This window comes from Tursiops truncatus, chromosome 1 (assembly GCF_011762595.2).
Source record: "Tursiops truncatus isolate mTurTru1 chromosome 1, mTurTru1.mat.Y, whole genome shotgun sequence".
NCBI lineage: Eukaryota > Metazoa > Chordata > Mammalia > Artiodactyla > Delphinidae > Tursiops > Tursiops truncatus.
In genome coordinates, this window is record NC_047034.1 from 155304811 (window position 1) to 155323316 (window position 18506).

Consider the following 18506-nt stretch of genomic DNA (forward strand, 5'->3'; position numbering starts at 1 on the left):
TATATACTGATGGCTTCCAAATCCCCTTCTCCAGTCCATATATACCACTCTCAAATCAAATCCATCCAAAATTCAACTCACCACATTCTTACTTCCCACAAATCACAAATCTGCTTCTTCTGTGTTCATTTTCTCAGTGGCACTATTACCTACCCAGCTACCCAAGCCAGAAATCTGAGAGCCCTCCTAATGAGTCTTCCTTCCCTGCACTCTCTATATGCACTTTCCCCAAGTTCTGCTTCTTCTAAATTCTGAATATCTCGTGTTCATTCGTTCTCTCCAATTGCACTATCACTGCTCAAGTTCAAGCCTCATCATCTTTAGCTTGAGTTTCCACAGTAAAACTCTCAGAACTTCACCTTCAAACTACCCACAACACTACTGACAGCCTAAGTAACACAAATCAGACTGTGCTATTGTACCTGTGGACAAACTCTAAACTCCTTAGAATGCCATGCAAGTCCTGTCCTGTCAGGAACTGATGCTTGCCTCTGTGGTTCAGCCTCATCATTTCCACTTCCCTTATAATCCAAGAGTACTGAAATTACTTGTAATTTATCCCAACAAGTCATGATCTTTGTTTTCCTCTCTGTGCCTTTGCCCATGAAAAGAATCCTTAGAATGCCTTCTTCCACCTTGTTCATTTATAAAACTCTTATTTATTCTTTTTATTTTTTTTATTTTTATTTTTTTTGCGGTACGCAGGCCTCTCACTGTTGTGGCCTCTCCCGTTGCGGAGCACAGGCTCCGGACGCGCAGGCTCAGCGGCCATGGCTCACGGGCCCAGCCGCTCCGCGGCATGTGGGATCTTCCCGGACTGGGACACGAACCTGCATCCCCTAGCATCGGCAGGCGGACTCCCAACCACTGCGCCACCAGGGAAGCCCTCTTATTTATTCTTTATAAGACATCTCAGTCATCATTTCTTCTAAGAAGGCTTCCTTGATCTCCCCAAGCTGGGTTAGCAGCCTCTCTAAGTGGTCCCATGGTTATGTGTATATATTTCTCATAATACTTAACCCTTAAAGCTACCTTGTTACATATGTGGCCCCCAAGTTTACAAGTGAACCTTTCAATGACCAGAACTTGTGTCTTTCATCTTTATATTTCTTAGCACATAATAGGAGCTCCAAAAATGTTTGTTAAACTAAAATAATTTCTTTCCTTCTCCAGTCAATTTGCAATATAGTTGCTAGTTTTCCCATCTGATTTTGTCCCTCTTCTCCTTAAAGATTTGCCAATAGCTTCTGGAGAATAAAGTCAACATAGAGGAAATCAGAGCCAAGAGATAGAGAAAAAGAGACGGAGGAGGAACATGCCTTGTTTGTGACTTGCCTACTTGCTAGCCACTCCCTGACACAGGAGTCATTATGTGACACAACCCCCAGGGACTGATTCAAGGACGGACATGAACAGGACACAAATGGAGGGGGAAGAAGTGTGAGGAAGGCCATTTGGACTCACTTGAAACACACAAAATAATGGGGTTCCCGTAAGAAAGAGGGATTCTATCACCCAAAGAAGTAATAAAGGAAAGAATTGGAGTAGATAAAAATTATAGCTAATCTACTGTGAGGGAACAGTGTGTCTAGAATCCCCTTGTTCCCCACTTATCCACCTGGCAAAGTCTGACTCGTGCTTCATGATCTATCCCAAAATTCGTGACTCTGTAGTGTTTCCTGACTCCCCATGACAAAAATTGTTTCCCTTTTTAAGTTCCTATAATTTCACCCTCAGTAGCAGGTATAATGAAGTTAGATAGGCCTGGCTTCAATTCTTCAAACTTTGACTCCTCATCTTTAAAACAGGGATACCACCATCAACCTCAAAGGACTGTGGCTGTGATTAAAGATGTCAGTATAAAGTGACTGCATATATTAGGCACTCAGATGTTAATCTTGCTCCCTCCTCCTCCCCACCTTACGCTGTATTAGAATGAATTCTTTGGAGAATTAAGTTTTTTTTTTTTTTTTTTTTTTTTTTGCGGTACGCGGGCCTCTCACTGTTGTGGCCTCTCTTGTTGCGGAGCACAGGCTCCGGAGCCATGGCTCACGGACCCAGCCGCTCCGTGGCATGTGGGATCCTCCCGGACCGGGGCACAAACCCGCGTCCCCTGCATCAGCAGGCGGACTCTCAACCACTGCGCCACCAGGGAAGCCCCTGGAGAATTAAGTTTTTACTCTTCTGTATTCCCAGCACCTAGGTAGAGCTTGGCATATATTGGGTTCATGATAAATGTTTGATAATAGACAAATATGGACAGGGGGATACCGTACTGATGGAAAAAACAATTACCTGTAGTAAAGTTGGCTGTATGTAGGACTTGCTCCTCTGGTAAACTATAAATTCCCTGAGTATAAGGGCCACATTGTGCAAATCTCTGCATTATCCTTGCCATGACTTAACAAAAGGGCTTTGCTGGTAAGAATTAAAAGACTTGAGATTGGATAGCCCCAGGATGGGGGAATTTGGGCAGCTCTTCCTCTGAAGAAGTCAGTCTTATAAAGTACGTAGCTATACTGCCCTCTGAAGACTACGGATTTTTCTCAGAACATCACTGAAATAGATCTCCCTATTAAGAGCTATACACAGAACTCTGCTGAAGCTTTAAGTTTTCACATGTGAAATGTTGCAAGAAGCTCTTCTAAATTTCCCAAATAACAATTTCTAAAAATAGGGAGACCCAGGAGTTAAAAACACAAAGTTTTCTCATTGTTCTTCTTTCTCAAATTTCTTATACCGAGGAAACTGTTTATAAAAAGTAAGCATGGGGAATTCCCCGGCGGCCCAGTGGTTAGGACTCTGTGCTTTCACTGCCGAAGGTGTGGGTTCAATTCCTGGTTGAGAAACAAAGATCCCACAAGCTGTGCGGTGTGGCCAAAAAAAAAAAAAAGTAACCATATGTATTGCTATTACAGTATACGCTATATTTATTAGACAATCGACAAGAAAAACAATGTTTGGCACAAGAATGCCAATTTATTCTTTTATGGACACATGAACACAAAATATCCCTGCAGGCCAAAAAAAAATTGCAAAATTTAAACAACCATCATCTTATCTCAACTCGGGGTTACCACCCCTCCCTTAATAGTTTAGAAAGTACCTCGTATTGCTAGAGACATACATCCAGTCCAAATTTAATAAAATACATTTTAGAACATTACAGGCCTAACAATATAGAAACAAAAATGACACCATTAGTCAAATGAACAAATGCAAACATTTTTCAGCTACTAGACATAGAAAGAGCATGAATATGTCAATAGCAAGGGGTACGAAAATGGTTAATCGATAACAAGATCTTCCCTTTAATTTTACAAGGAAAAATCCTTGGAGTTGAAGCAGTATTGATACAATGCCCTCAGCCTCCACTTTCTTAAAATGAAAGCAGAGCTACCACCTTGCTATTGAGCAAGAAAATCTTACAGCACATCCACAAAGGGTTGCTAGGGCAGGGCGGAGAGGGTGAGCCTGGTTAAACAGTGGATTACCTTTTCCCACAGGAAGGGTAGGTAGCTGAGCCAGGTAGGTAAGCTCTGATATAGGCTGGGCACCAGATCCTAAAATACAGACCATACAGAATATGTCTGCTTGTAAATCATCACCTTTGGAAGCAGCAAATAGAATTTACAGTAAGAATGAATATGTTCTGCCTGCCCAGACAGCTGGGCAGCTAGTTCACTCTACAGCTAACAACAACAACAAAACATAATTGGTTCAACATTTGGATTTTCACCACTCTTTTAATGTCCCCGTGCCTTATCCCAAAATTGTTAACTCTTTAGCATTGCTACATTTAAATCTTTCACACCACATGACAGTGCCTGAACAGGCTGCATTAAAAAAAAACCAAACAGCCTACACCTACTTCTAGAGAATGCACACCTCCCATTGATTGACACATGCATAATGATTCAGTCAGTCCCAAGGGGTTAACGTGTTCAAATTGTCAAGCCGAATTAAAACTATGCATTCAGACCTGCTTGCAATGAGTATTGCTGCAACTCGGATTCTGCAGTAATTACCTCTTAAAGATTCACCGCTCAGCAAGTTTTTTCCAACAATCCTAATTCTTCTATATTTCTTTCCTTTTGTCCAAAACGGCAGCATTAAACCCTCAAAGGTACTGTTTTCCTATAAAAATAGGCCTCCCGGCTTTTCCTCCACCACTACACTGATTTGCCCCAGTGTACTAGGACTGACTGAGGTCTTACAAACTACAGTTCAAGGTCGAGTGTATAGCCCGTCTGCAAGCACGTCAGGGCTTCCTGGCACTCCGCCTTGCTCCCTGCTCCATACATGCCAGGAGATGGTGAGAAGTGACGCTTCTTCTGTGCATTGTTAACAAGCAAGTCCGAGGCACTCAAGTGCAGATGGGGTGCCCACTGGCCAGCCAGCCAGCCACCAAGAGTTCTTCACATCCTGGACTCCAGCAAGTCATCCTTTTCCTAGAGGAAACTTCCGTTTTTCCTCCTCTTGTATCCAGGGTGGCCAAGCTGAAGGGTATTTTCTGTGCTCTCCCTGAACAAGTGTGAATAAAAAGCAGCAGCCAGCCCCTCACCAACGTGTCCTGATTTGTGTGTCCAAGTGAGGTATTTGCAAAAAAGGAAAATCTTAAGAAATTAACATCTGCCATCTTCTTCACTCCTGCCTATGTTGTGCCTCAATTACAGAGCTTGCTTTCATCCCACTCTATGAAGAGAACAAGGACGTCTGCACTTGTATCTTAATGAGCTTTAGGACTCCATATACATTATAAAACTCTCAGAGACCAGTCTCAGCAAACACTGGTGGCGCTGCTGATCAACAGCACATGGAAATGTAAACTTTAACGTTATTTACAAGCTTGTTTACAAGACTGAAGAAAAACAGTGCTTTATATTGCTGGGATTTTGAGAAGGCTAGTTTAAGAGATTTGGACCAGCTAATGAGTTCAAGCAACATCCTTCACCATTAGATCCAGTGTTTCCCCCACCAGCAGTTTCCAGACAGAGGTGGCAAAACCGTTTTACCACACTGCATCTATCTCCCCAGCACCTTCCTCAGCCATGTGGAGTGGCTCTGGGCCTTTTATCCCTCCTTTCAGCTCTCACTCCTGAGGTTCCAGGACAGAGAATTCCAAGTCAGTAAAATTTGGGCTGGGAAACACTGGCTGGAACTATCAAGACTCTATGTAACTGTTGTCCATTCACAAAGTATTATCTACACTAAATACAAAATACCTTTTCCCCCACATTTTAACTGATGCTTGCTTTAGATCAACTCCCTTTGTTTGGACAAGAAAGGAATCCTCTCTCCCTGTGAACGCAATCCAGAATCTATTAAGAAAAAGCAACCTTTTCTATGCAGTTTTAGTTTAATAAAAGGAAGGAAACCCCACCAAGTACATTTCAGGTTGAAAGAGAAGCAAAAAATTTCCATTACAAGTAATTGTGTGAGTAACCTTGATTCCCAGGGAATAAAGTTTTAAATGCTGGTACATTTTTGCAAGTTGCAGCATCACTCAAGGTACCTTAAGGACTGGCAAAGCCTATTCAATAAGGAAGCATCCTGGTTCTAGCTTAGTTTAAAACAAAGTGACAGGACACCAACTGTGACTATAAAACAGATAAAAAGAATTCTTTAAAAAGGCATGGAGGGCTTCCCTGGTAGCGCAGTGGTTGAGAGTCCGCCTGCCAATGCAGGGGACACAGGTTCGTGCCCCGGTCTGGGAAGATCCCACATGCCGCGGAGCGGCTGGGCCCGTGAGCCATGGCCGCTGAGCCTGCGCGTCCGGAGCCTGTGCTCCGCAACGGGAGAGGCCACAACAGTGAGAGGCCCGCGTACCCAAAAAAAAAAAAAAAAAAAAAAAAAAAAAAAAGGCATGGAAATATATGCCTTTTCTGACCAGTTTCAAAAATTGTCAGATTATGATCTATAAGAAATAGCTGATAAAAATCATACCGAAATCTCATCTAAAAAACTACACTGTCAGGGGGAGGAAGAGGAGGGACTTTAAAAAATGTTTATTGCCAAAGTTAACTTGCTATGAGAAAAGTTAAAAAATCATTTAGATCTAACAAACCACACAGCAGCATAAAATGGGCATTTTTGAAAACTCTGAAAAATACTAAAAGCTAATTTTTTTCAAAGAGGGGGAAACACGAGTACTTTTTACCATGGCAGTGTTATCTGTCACCATGACATGCATCACATGTGTTACACATTCACAAAAGTCAACCAAATAAGAGAACTGCCTGTCTGAATCTGCAGCCAAATATAGTGCAATTGCCTGGCAGCCTGTACTTGCACCAGCACAAGTCTGTAGAGATCAATACATAAAGTAGTAAAACTAATAAAACTCTGTAAAACTTTCAAAAGTTAATGCTCGTTAAAGGCATTTACAGTGGCAAAGTCAGAAATCTCCATTAAAAAGCCTATTGACCCACACAATTAAATAGTTACACTGAACTGAAGTAGATTGGTTTTTCTCTCCCATTTATGCATATACCCCACTCGACGAATACAGGAAAAAGGAATAAGCTTCTCTTGTAAGACTAGAGGGATGCGGTGAACACCACAGCTAGCAAAATAGTCCATAGAAACCTTTCTCATAAAGTCCTTTAGAAAGTTCAGGCTGATTAGCCTTTGCATGATGAGGTAAAAATTCAGTCCAGTGCATCAGAAAAGATAATCAATGAGTATCTATTACTTTAAAAAAAATGGCTCAATTTTGTTGATGCATCAGACAGTGCTGTGAAGTATAGATTCAGTGCAACTATTCTGAGTTGCTGGTAGAGGACCACCTGAAGTCAACTTGGCTCTCTCTAGAGGCAGTAGGCGTTTGAAACATTTTGAGCCTGCATGGTGTGCCAAACTGGTTGAGTTCTTTTTCTGAGACTCTCAAGCAAAATACATCGTGTGCTGGGTATCATGGTGGATCTGCACAGCTTTAGCCAAGGCCTGAGGATCTCGGCCATTGCTCTGTCCTGACACATGACTGCCTTCCGCACTGTAAAGAAAAGAAAGCAAAAAAACCAAGAGTGACAAAAGACCACTTCAAACTCCACATGTTTCAAATAGCATGAATAGTACTAGAGTCAAGATCTTGGGCTCAAGGTGTGGCTTCTTAAATAATTTGTAACGTCTCTCTAAACACCAGTTTGCTCAACTGAAAATGCAATACAACTTATTTAATGGGCTGCTGCAATTAATTAGAATAATGTCTGCAAAGACCAAATCTTCAACAGTGCCTACACAAGGACTTCCATTTGTCTGCTATGTCTGGTTAATGCCTACTTGTCCTTTAGGCTTCAGTCAAATGTCATTTCCCCCAAAGAAATCTTCCCTGATTCTGAAGTTCAGGTCAGAGCCACCTGGAATACACTTTCACAGAATCCTCTACATTTATTTTATTTGAAAGATTATTATTTGGATAATTATTTATTTCCCTTACTGGGATGTAACCTCCAAGAAAGCAGCAACTTTGTCTGTCTTACTCACCACTAAATCCCTAGTGCCTGCCACATAGCATTGCCTCAATAACCATTTGTTGAATGGATGAATGAATGAATGAATGAATGTGCTTAGCACAGTGCTGCAACATAACAGATACTCAGCAAATGTTACTATGCCACCAGCCTTTCTTGTCTTCCCCTCACTAGCTATATGACCCTGGACAAGTAACAACTCCTCTGAACTTGATCTTTTAGGGTAACAGTAACAACTTCTGAACATACCTTTTAAGGGCACCATGTGATAAAAAGCTTAGTAAATAGGAAATCACCATCCCTCTTCTGACTTCTCTACTTAAATTATTATTACCCTTATCATCTAGGCTCAAAATCTTAGTCATTTTTTACTTCATCCCCTTCTCTGTCACTCACATCCAATTAACTGTTGAGTAATGTCTATTTTATCCCAGGATTAGCCTTTTACGTTAAACAAAGGTAATCTTGCTCTAACATATTCTTCCGGCTTCATGCCTGCTATTCCCCTTTCAAATGCTCCAACCAAAGAAAACTTGCTATTGTTCAAACATGTCACTTGTCTTCTCTTCTTTGTGTCCATTATTCCCTCTGCCTGGAAAATTCTTTTCTCTTCTTTGTAGAGCCAAATCCTACCCATCCAGCTATGAAATCTCTAACAGACTTTCCTCTGATGTCCAATTGCATTTTCATCTATACTGCTATGGGCTAATTGTCAGTTTTACGTTTGCGTGTATTGTATCCCATACTGAAGCATAAAATCCCAGGAAACATGTCTTCCTCAACTTACAGTTTTTAGTACCTAGTACAGTGTTGGGCACACAGGCAATACCTAGTAAATGTGTTGAATGAATATGTATATTACAGAATGGAAGGTACAAAGCCACAGCTGGGCATTTTCCATCATAGCGTACTTTCAACCCGTACAGAAATAGACTTGCAGTGGAATGTCTACTATTTAGCAGCTGAATTCGGACTTGGGGAAGAGCCCAGATACAACTACACTTCACAGATGGCCATTTGGAAAAAAAAATTTAATGCAGAAAGCTTGTTTAGTTATTTAATAGTAGCTCAATAACAGGTCAATATGTCTGATTCTCCTGAGATCCTTATTTGGGGATGAGAATGGTCTGGTACCCTACCTGTTCCCGACACAAACCCAGGTTCCCTCTGATACATCCTCCAAGACTGTACTGAAAGTAAAGTGAACTGGTCAGGACTTCCCCCTTGCATGAAGTGGAATCCACAGACCTGTGACTGCTCTGACTGGAGCCAGGGCACTGGGCTGGACATCTTTTGAGGCTGCTTAGGACCTGAGCAGAACTGAAATGCATTTGGCTCTATGGGAAATCCACAGGCAGTTTCAAATGAGACTGCTTTTTGGGGCAGACTTTAGACACATCATACAAGTATGAACAAGCCTGGGCAATTTTTGGACCAAAAGTCACATTATCAGCTCTTAAAGGCATATGCAATTTTATCTGCTCCTTGAAATGTAAACCCTAAAAGGAAGTTTAACTCTTCCTAAAGGTTTTCTATAGTAGCTCATTTTTTTTAATATGCTGCTAAACACAGACAGAAAGATTTTATTTGCCTGAGAAACTTGCCTGTCATGATCTTTATCCACCAGATGATACCTTGCTCTGAATGCTACAAGGCGGGCATAATAGGCAGGGGCTGGAATAGAGACTGAGCGTGTGCACCGCACATAGGTATGACATAGCTGGTAAGTTAGTAACTGGAGCTCATCTGCGGTGAAGCAGTTGTCATCCCACAAGACCTGGTAATGTGAAGGACGGCTGGTTCCCTGGAGAAAGAGTTTTATGATTAATGTCTCTGACATGGGTTGATGACCTGAGAGAATTGAAACCTACTTAAATTCAGAAATATTCCTGCCTAGCACACCTACAAGCAGATACCTAGACCAAAAGATAACAGTTCTAGGATACAAGCATTAACAAAGTTATGTACAGTGTTTAATAACAAGTCTACTCAAGCTAGTTGCTGAATTTGCAAACACCTCCCTATCAAATCAAAGACCTGGACTAGCTTCCAAATTACCTGAATTCCTGCATGACTACAGAGGTAAAAGTCAAACTCAGATGGATGTGTGATGGTGCTATCCACGGTAGTGCCTGCTGGTACATTGCCACTTTTCCCCACCTTAAAAAAAAAAAAAAAAAAAAAAGTGTCATTAGTCATCAAAGTGCTAAATTGAGCTCAAGCCATTAGTAAGAAGTTAGTATACTGCTCTTAAGGGAACTCTTGAAAATCAGTTTAATTCAAGATGTTGAATTTTCTGTAACTTTCCGTTAGCCCAACTATTTCAACCTTAGATATTTTCTCAAATATACTCCACTGCTTCTCTAAGGGAATCCAGACAAAGAATTATTTTACCTGTGGCTTTGGGCTACATTATTGTCATCTATTTTACAGATGACACTTCGGTGTGTTCACAGAGGGGGAAAAGAAGACATTTAAGATGGATAAGCTTCCTGAGGGGGAAAAAAATCAGTTTTATTCCTTATTTGGAGTAAAAAAAAAAACAACCTACAACTTTCAGTAAAAGTTAAGATGAAGGGGCTTCCCTGGTGGCGCAGTGGTTGAGAGTCCGCCTGCCGATGCAGGGGACACGGGTTCGTGCCCCAGTCCGGGAGGATCCCACATGCTGCGGAGCGGCTGGGCCCATGAGCCATGGCCGCTGAGCCTGCGCGTCCGCCACGGGAGAGGCCACAACAGTGAGAGGCCCGCGTACCAAAAAAAAAAAAAAAAAAAAAGTTAAGATGAAGGAATCTGTGAACTGTTCACCAGGTTCAACAAAATTAATACTTTTACAGGATCAATAAAAGAATTCACTGGCACATGTATTGTCAGGAAGAGTGCATTGAAATGAGAATTAGGAAAGCCACAGTTTCTGTTCTAAGCCCAGCCTTGTAACTACATACCTTGAACAAAGCCTCAATCTAATCATCCATAAAGTTAGGTGATGATTTCTGATACTTTTAAAATTCTAAAGTTCTTCTAGAGCCAAATTCTAAAATCAAACTTCTAGAAAAGCAGAGAGGAGAACTTCAAGGAAAGGAATTAAATCTTGCTATTTGGTCAGTTTTCATCCACTTCTGCTGTACACATGGGTTCCACACGAGGTAGTACATTTAGCATATTGGCACAGATTTGATGGGAATTTATTTGGCTCCATTCTAACTATTGTTAACTTCAGATGAAGACCATGCACCAATGCATATAATAACAACACACATGAGTATAGAAAAGTCTCATTCCATGAAATTCATATGTGACCTGGGGTACTTAGCTGGACAAGAGGAAATGTAACTGAGCTACAATCATTCTAGTATTGTTTCCCAAAGTGTATGCTTTAGAAATATTAGTTCTGCAGGATGTGTTTAGGTGTTTCATGGTCAAATAAATTTGAGTGATATGGGGTTAAACCACAGTTGAAAGGTTTTTCTATTGTATGACTTCTCAGAACCTTTATCTAGTAACGTATAATCTTTAAGAGGGAGATGGAGTATACAGCACTTCCCAAACTTATTTGACCATAGAATCCCTTTTTAAAAATCTCTTGGAATCTACAGATGAGAACCTAAAGAGGTGCTGCCCTGGGGAAAAGGGGGTCCAGGCATGTTCATTTCAATAATTATTGCTTGAGCACCACGTGCAAGGCTCTGCAACAGATGTTGGGGATGAGAGACAGAGTCACAGAGAGAACTAAAGAACCTGCCCTCCTGCTCTTCATGAAAGTCACAGGCAATGCACTGCAATGCAATGTAATAAGGGCCTTATGGAAGGCACTGGGAAAAGCTGGTGGGAGGAAATGGTTGAGCCATGCCTTATAGGATAAGTACAGGTTGGATGGAGGGGATAGAATGAAAATGGAAACATTCCAATACCCCTTGCAGTCAGGAATGGATAAACAAACTGTGGTTCATCTACATCACAAAATACTACTCAGCAATAAAAAAGGAACAAACTACTGATACACACAATAACGTGGATGAATCCCAAATGCATTATGCTAAGTAAAAGAAGCCAGACCAAAGGCTATGACTTCTTTTCATATGACATACTGGGAAAAACAAAACTATAGGGACGGAATATACATCAGTGGTTGTCAGGGGCTGTAGGTAAGGGAAAGGGTTGACTACAAAAGGGCATAAGAGAGTTTTTATGTGTGACAGAATCATTCTATATATTAAGGTGGTAGTTTTACACAACTGTATGCATTTGTCAAGACATGCAGAACAGTATGCTAAAAATAGTGAATTTTACTGTGTCTATATTATATCTTATTATAAAAATAATGGGGAAAAAAAGGTGGGATGGATGTGGTCATTCCAGGGATAAAAATACACAATGTATATGGGAAATGGAAATAGTCACATTGCTAATGGAAGGTGTATGGGGGCATGGTGAAAGATCAAACTAAATGTGTTTTGGCTACCGTGGGAAAACACCGAGCACCATAAGGAAGCATCTGGTAGGCAACAGGGGTAACATGAAGATTTTTGAGCAGTGGAGTGGCAGGATAAGATCTGTATTTTAAAAACTTAGCCCTCAGAATGGCCATCGTCAAAAAATCTAGAAACAATAAATGCTGGAGAGGGTGTGGAGAAAAGGGAACACTCTTGTACTGTTGGTGGGAATGTAAATTGATACAGCCACTGTGGAGAACAGTATGGAGGTTCCTTTAAAAACTACAAATAGAACTACCATACGACCCAGGAATCCCACTACTGGGCATATACTCTGAGAAAACGATAATTCAAAAAGACACATGTACCACAATGTTCATTGCAGTTCTATTTACAATAGCCCGGAGATGGAAACAACCTAAGTGTCCATTATTGGATGAATGGATAAAGAAGATGTGGCACATATATACAATGGACTATTACTCAGCCATAAAAAGAAACGAAATTGAGCTATTTATAATATGGTGGATAGACCTAGAGTCTGTCATACAGAGTGAAGTAAGTCAGAAAGAGAAAGACAAATACCGTATGCTAACACATATATATGGAATTTAAGGAAAAAAAATGTCATGAAGAACCTAGGGGTAAGACAGGAATAAAGACACAGACCTACTAGAGAATGGACTTGAGGATATGGGGAGGGGGAAGGGTAAGCTGTGACAAAGCGAGAGAGAGGCATGGACATATATACACTACCAAACGTAAGGTAGATAGCTAGTGGGAAGCAGCTGCATAGCACAGGGAGATCAGGTCGGTGCTTTGTGACTGCCTGGAGGGGTGGGATAGGAAGGGTGGGAGGGAGGGAGACGCAAGAGGGAAAAAAAAAAAAAGAAAGATCTAATTTAAAACAAACAAACAAACAAACCAAAAAAACCTAGCCCTGACAGTAGGTGGAGGATGCATTTGTGAAGGAGGAATGGAGACAGGGAGACTGCGAGGAGTCTCCTGCAGTGCTGAAGAGTTCTGCCTAGGGCAGATGGAACACACAAGAGGAAGAGTTGAGCCAAGAGATTTCAGGGCAGAACACAGAGAATTGTTTGACCCACTGAACATGGGAAGCGGGGACAGGAAGAGAGGAGAAGAATTTAAAGACAACTCTGAAGTTTCTCACTTGGCTGACTAATATATAGTGATGCCAAGCAATAGAAGAATAGTAAAATTGGGGGAGGAATAGCTTTTAGATGTGGATAAAACAATAAGGAGAAGGTTTAGATGTGCTTTGCTTGAAATGCCTGTGGTAGATTGTATCACTGGTGCCAAATATTCCCATGCCCCTCCCTGGGTGAGGATTATACATCCCTACCCAATTAACTCAGAAGTGGCCATGTAACTTCCTTTGGCTAATAAAATGTGATGTGAAATGTGCTACTTCTGGGCAGAAGCTTTAACAGCCAGCATATGGCTTGTCATGTATCTTTTTTCCCCTCTACTACAATGACTGGTGAAGTTCCAGACAGATGCTTCCTCTCTGTCAGCCTAGGTTCCAGAGGGTGGACAGCGAGGTCCCAGCCGTAGCAGTGCCACAATGAATGTGTAATGTGAACAAGAAATAAATCTTAGTAAGCCACTAAGACTTTGGAGTCTTTTGTTACCACAGCATAGCCTAGCCTATCTTGACTGATACAATGCCTACAGAGCATCTAAGTAAACTGGTAGACAGAAGTGCAGATCAGGAGCTGCATAGAAAATCTGGGGCTGGAAATACAGATTTAGGAATCTATAAGCAAGTACGTGAATCTGGAAAAGTCGGTGAGACTAAGGGAGTTGAAATTGAGAAGAGAAGAGAGAAATATGAAATGCCAGGAAGCATCAATGTTTAATGGACAGAGGAAGAAGAGGAGTCAAAGAAAGCCTAATTACAGAGGTAGGTAGTGAGCCTGGAAAATCATATTGCTAAGGCCAAAGAAGGCAAACATCCATAAGTGCTTCAAAGAGGTCAGTGTGGGAATTTGACAAGATATCGCTGGATTCAAAATGAGCAAGTCATTGAGAGAACGACCTCAGTGGAGTCAGTGAAATAAAAGTCAGGCAACAGAGAACTGAAGTATTATGTGAGAAGATACAAAAAGAAAATCAAATCTTTTTTTCCTATAAGTTTGGTCATGAAAGGGAGGAAAGAAAAAATGGCAGGTAGATTGAGGGAGAAGGGAAGTTTTGAGAGAGACTGAGGAAGAGTTGAGAAACTTTAAAAGGTGAGGAGAGGGAAGCAACGGAATGGGGAAAACTGAAATTTTGAAAAAAAAAGGATAATTGATGAAGTGAGGCTCTAAAGAAGGCAGAAAGCATTAAAAACAAAAGCATAGGTGGAGGGAAAAAAAGCATAGGTGGAGAGATTAGCCTCTGAGATTCAAGGAAGAAAATAAGAAAACACAGATTTAGCTAAATTTGAAAGTAAAGGGGAGGAAGCCAGGAAAATTCATGCCTTCTCCATTTTGTTTTCTGGAGGAAACAGAAGGTTATTCTATTGTTGGCAATGTAAATTGTTGGCAACGAATGCTTCATGGATGGGGTTGGGGACTTGAGAAGAGTATAAAGGTTTAGAACAGATGTTATGGGGAATACGATAAATGAAAAGAAATTGCAGCATCAAAGGCCTGGCTGAGATTTGCTGTCAAGCACTTGTATTATGGTTCATTATTAAATAAATGACTTTTTTCCTCAGCAACCTCAATCAGCCTAAGACTAGCAGCAAAAGAAATGGGCAAGTACACTAATTCAGAGTTGGAGACTGGCAAGAGGCATGTTTAGAGAATTGAAGATGCTGGTGTCAGGGGTGCAAAGTAGACCAAGGATTGGGACTGTCAATCTTCAAAGGTCAGGAGTGACACTGGATGGTCAAGAACAAAGCTATGAGATAGCTTGGGGGTTTAGAAAGAGAGTCCAGGTCCTAAAGTTACATGATAGCAAGTCAACAGCGGGATGGGGTATGACTATGCAGTTAAGGAGGGGATGGCAGGATGTTTTGTGCCCAGAGCTCGGTCAAGAACTCAGAGAATTTGAATTAGCAGAATTTAAGAAGTATTACCAAGTCAGAGTTTGGCAATTTGGAAGACAGTATTTTGAATCTGAGCTGATTGGTGGACCTGTGGCCCAAGGGTAAAACCTTAGTTCTCTAATGATTCAGAAAACAAGAAGAAACAGCTCAGCCTTGGATTAGAGACAGAAACTCTAATGTGGGAGCATGTGGAACTTCCCTGGTGGTGCAGTGGTTAAGAATCCGCCTGCCAATGCAGGGGACACAGGTTTGAGCCCTAGTCCAGGAAGATCCCACATGCCGCGGAGCAACTAAGCCTGTGCGCCACAACTACTGAAGTCCGCGCACCTAGACCTCGTGTTCCACAACAAGAGAAGCCACTGCAATGAGAAGCCCACACACTGCCACGAAGAGAAGCCCCCACTCACCGCAACTAGAGAAAACCCGCGTGCAGCAACAAAGACCCAACGCAGCCAAAAAGTAATTAATTAAAAAGAAAAATCTAATCCTTAAAAAAATAAAACAAACTAAGCGTGTACTAGAAAACAGTGGGAGTGACCCACAAGGCGACAAGATCAGGAAACAGAAAGAACTGGTCTCTCTGGGAGTGGATCAGGGAGGGCCTGAAAAAGTTGAAGTAATGTCATAGAAAAGATCATAGAAGTAAAGTCATCCAACACTGTGTACCTAAAATTTACCTAGTTTACACATTAATAACAGATTATAAAAAGGTTACACAAAATGCCTTTTATCAAATGCTGGAAATTGTACCCAAAATTAACATTCATTTACTAAGTTAATCCTTAACAACAACCCTGTGAAATAGGTATTGTTCTTACCACACTTTACAGTTAGAACATTACGGCTTAGAGAAGTTAACCTGCCCATGGTTAGTAAATGTGACATCACAGGCATTCAAAGTGTGTACCCTAAGAATCCCCTGCACTGATGTAAAATCATTTGGAAGAGAAATTTTCTTTATACCCTAGAACCATGCCTTAGGCGCTGGTAGCAAAAAATAGCAAATGGCAATAAAGTCCAAGTAGTAAACCTTCCCTTTGGAGGTTTCCTGTATCACCATAGTGTACATAGCTTTTTTTAACTTCTCCCTCTAAAAACTCCAGAAACCAGTATTGCTGTCACATAAGAGAAATATTCAGTCTTGAAACCTGTATCATTCAAAATTGCTCATCTAAGCTCAACTGGAGTTAGTATGCTTATTAAATTATTATTAGGCACTTCTGCTTTAAAAAAAAAAAACTATATGTATGCCTACTCAAAAACACATTCACAGGACTTCCCTGGTGGTCCAGTCAGTAAGACTCTGCGCTCCCAATGCAGGGGGGCTGGGTTCAATCCCTGGACGGGGAACTAGATCCTGCATGCATGTGCAACTAAGAGTTCGCATGCTGCAATGAAGATCCTGCATGCCGCAACAAAGACCCGGCACAGCCAAAATAAATAAATAAATATTTTTAAAAAACCGAAAACATATTCACTTGCATCAGATAATAAAGCTTATCCTATGTGTTCTTACCCTCTCTGTTTTATCTGCACAGAAGAGTCGTGTGTGATGTCTTTTCTGCACCACAATATAGGTTATTCCTGGCCGGTAATCTTCTTCCAAACTAATACATGCCTTTCGAATTGCTATTAGTTCTGGCCAAGCTACCTAGGAGTTAGAAATAAAATGATGTTTAATTGAGAACTTGCCAATCTCTCAGGCATCTCTCAGATCTGATTTACTTGGAGTGGCAGATGGGAGGAAACTCCATCAGATACCTAGAAGCCCCAGAAGGCAACTATGGGATTAAGAGAGTACCTGTTTCATCTGTCCCTCGGATACCCCTCCACGGTAATAGATGATCCGAGTGGGTTTGAAGCGTGTGGATTTGTAGAACTGGATCAGCAGCTCTCGAACCATGTTAGTAAGGTCCTGGATTACCTCCTGACTATAGAGGAGCTCCTGGGAGATCTCCTGGCGGGACGTCTGCACCCGCACAGTGGCACAGTACCGGCTGGGGTGGCCGTCCATACTGCCAACGACAGCAGCAATGGAAGGCTTCTTCCCATCCCCTGCTGGGGGGTGCGTGACATCCGCTCCCAGGAAGATGACAGGCTGCTGGAACACCGAGGGCCTGCTCAGATTTAAGGAGACATTGCCACTCAGACATATGGATGAAAATGTTTTTGTTTAGCAAGATCACCAGACATAATCACAGGCATAATCTTATGAGAATAAAGACGTGCCCATTGGGAGAGAACTCTAATGCCCACTGAGTATCTGTGCCACCCAGTACAACGAATCTGAACTGACTAAAGAAGCCAACATGGTTCTTCTGCAATAGTGGGAAGGGTAGAGTCAAGAAGAGGACCCAACCCAAATTTAACAAAATCTCTATGTGTAAAGGGAAAACTTTCCCAGAACAGGCTTTCTCGGGATCCTGGGATTTCTACAATGGATACTGAATTGCACAATGTACATGGAACTGGGACAAACCCCCCAATATATGAGACTTAGGGAAGAGAATAAAGTCTATCTCCTTCCCTATTTTATTTTCTCCATGTATTTATCACTTTTACCACATATTTTACTTATTTATTTTATTTATTGTGTACACACACACACACACACACACACACACACAAATGTAAGCTCCATGAAGGCAGGAATTTTGTTTTGCTTTGTCTTGTTCACTGCTGTATCCCTGGTGCCTAAAACACTGCCTTGCTCACAGTTGGCACTCAACTAATATTTGCTAAAATAATGAATTCGTTTATTTGGTACTAATTTATCTATGGAATTAAGGAGAAAAATATCATGCATATATTACTTCTCTGGTAAATTATTTTTTTTTTTTTTTTTTTTTTGCGGTACGCAGGCCTCTCACTGTTGTGGCCTCTCCCGTTGCGGAGCACAGGCTCTGACGCGCAGGCTCAGCGGTCATGGCTCCTGGGCCCAGCCGCTCCGCGGCATGTGGGATCTTCCCGGATCGGGGCACGAACCCGTGTCCCCTGCATCGGCAGGCGGACTCTCAACCACTGCGCCACCAAGGAAGCCTGATTTTTAAAGTATATCTAGGAGGCATCCCAAATCTGACAATCTCATGTAATAGGTACTAAAGATGAGGTTCCATGTGGGCAGAGCCTGGGTTGTATTTCTCTCTCTATATATCATCATACAACATGGGTTTGGCATAGTAGGTATAAGAGCAAGTGTATATACATAAGGTACATACACAGAACATAATAACAGCTTACATATATTATGTACCAACCACTGTGCTAAGGACTTTACACGTATGAATTCATTTAGTCCTCACAACAATTCTATGAGGGTAGTACAATTATTATCTCAGATTTCCAGGTTTAAAAAATGAGATATAAGAGGATAAGGAACTTGCTCAAGATTACACAGTTAGGAAGTGATAAAGCTGGAATCCAAACCCAGGAAGCCAGACAAAAAGGTCTGTACTCTATGCCACTATGCTACATTGTTTGGGGTAAAATTAAATCATGCTTTAGGTTAACTTCCCCCATGGTCTGTATACCTCATCTACCAATGTTGCA

General features: G+C 41.5%; 1 protein-coding gene across 5 annotated transcripts in view; it reads right to left on the reverse strand.

Moving 5' to 3' along the window:
• Positions 1-2954: 2954 nt before the first annotated feature.
• LOC101336783 (protein argonaute-4) overlaps positions 2955-18506 on the reverse strand; it is a 45866-nt gene continuing 30314 nt past the window's right edge. For 4 of the 5 annotated variants that reach the window (XM_019938131.3, XM_019938132.3, XM_073792071.1 and 1 more), the window contains 5 exons: positions 16759-17074; positions 16474-16608; positions 9531-9632; positions 9077-9276; positions 2955-6994 (listed from right to left, as the gene is read on the reverse strand). In XM_019938131.3, the coding sequence (XP_019793690.1) occupies positions 6886-6994; positions 9077-9276; positions 9531-9632; positions 16474-16608; positions 16759-17074 (862 nt within the window). In that variant the 3' untranslated portion in view covers positions 2955-6885. Of the gene's footprint in view, positions 6995-9076; positions 9277-9530; positions 9633-10023; positions 10177-16473; positions 16609-16758; positions 17075-18506 lie in introns of those variants that run through there. The other variant, XR_012326043.1, reaches the window with a different exon arrangement.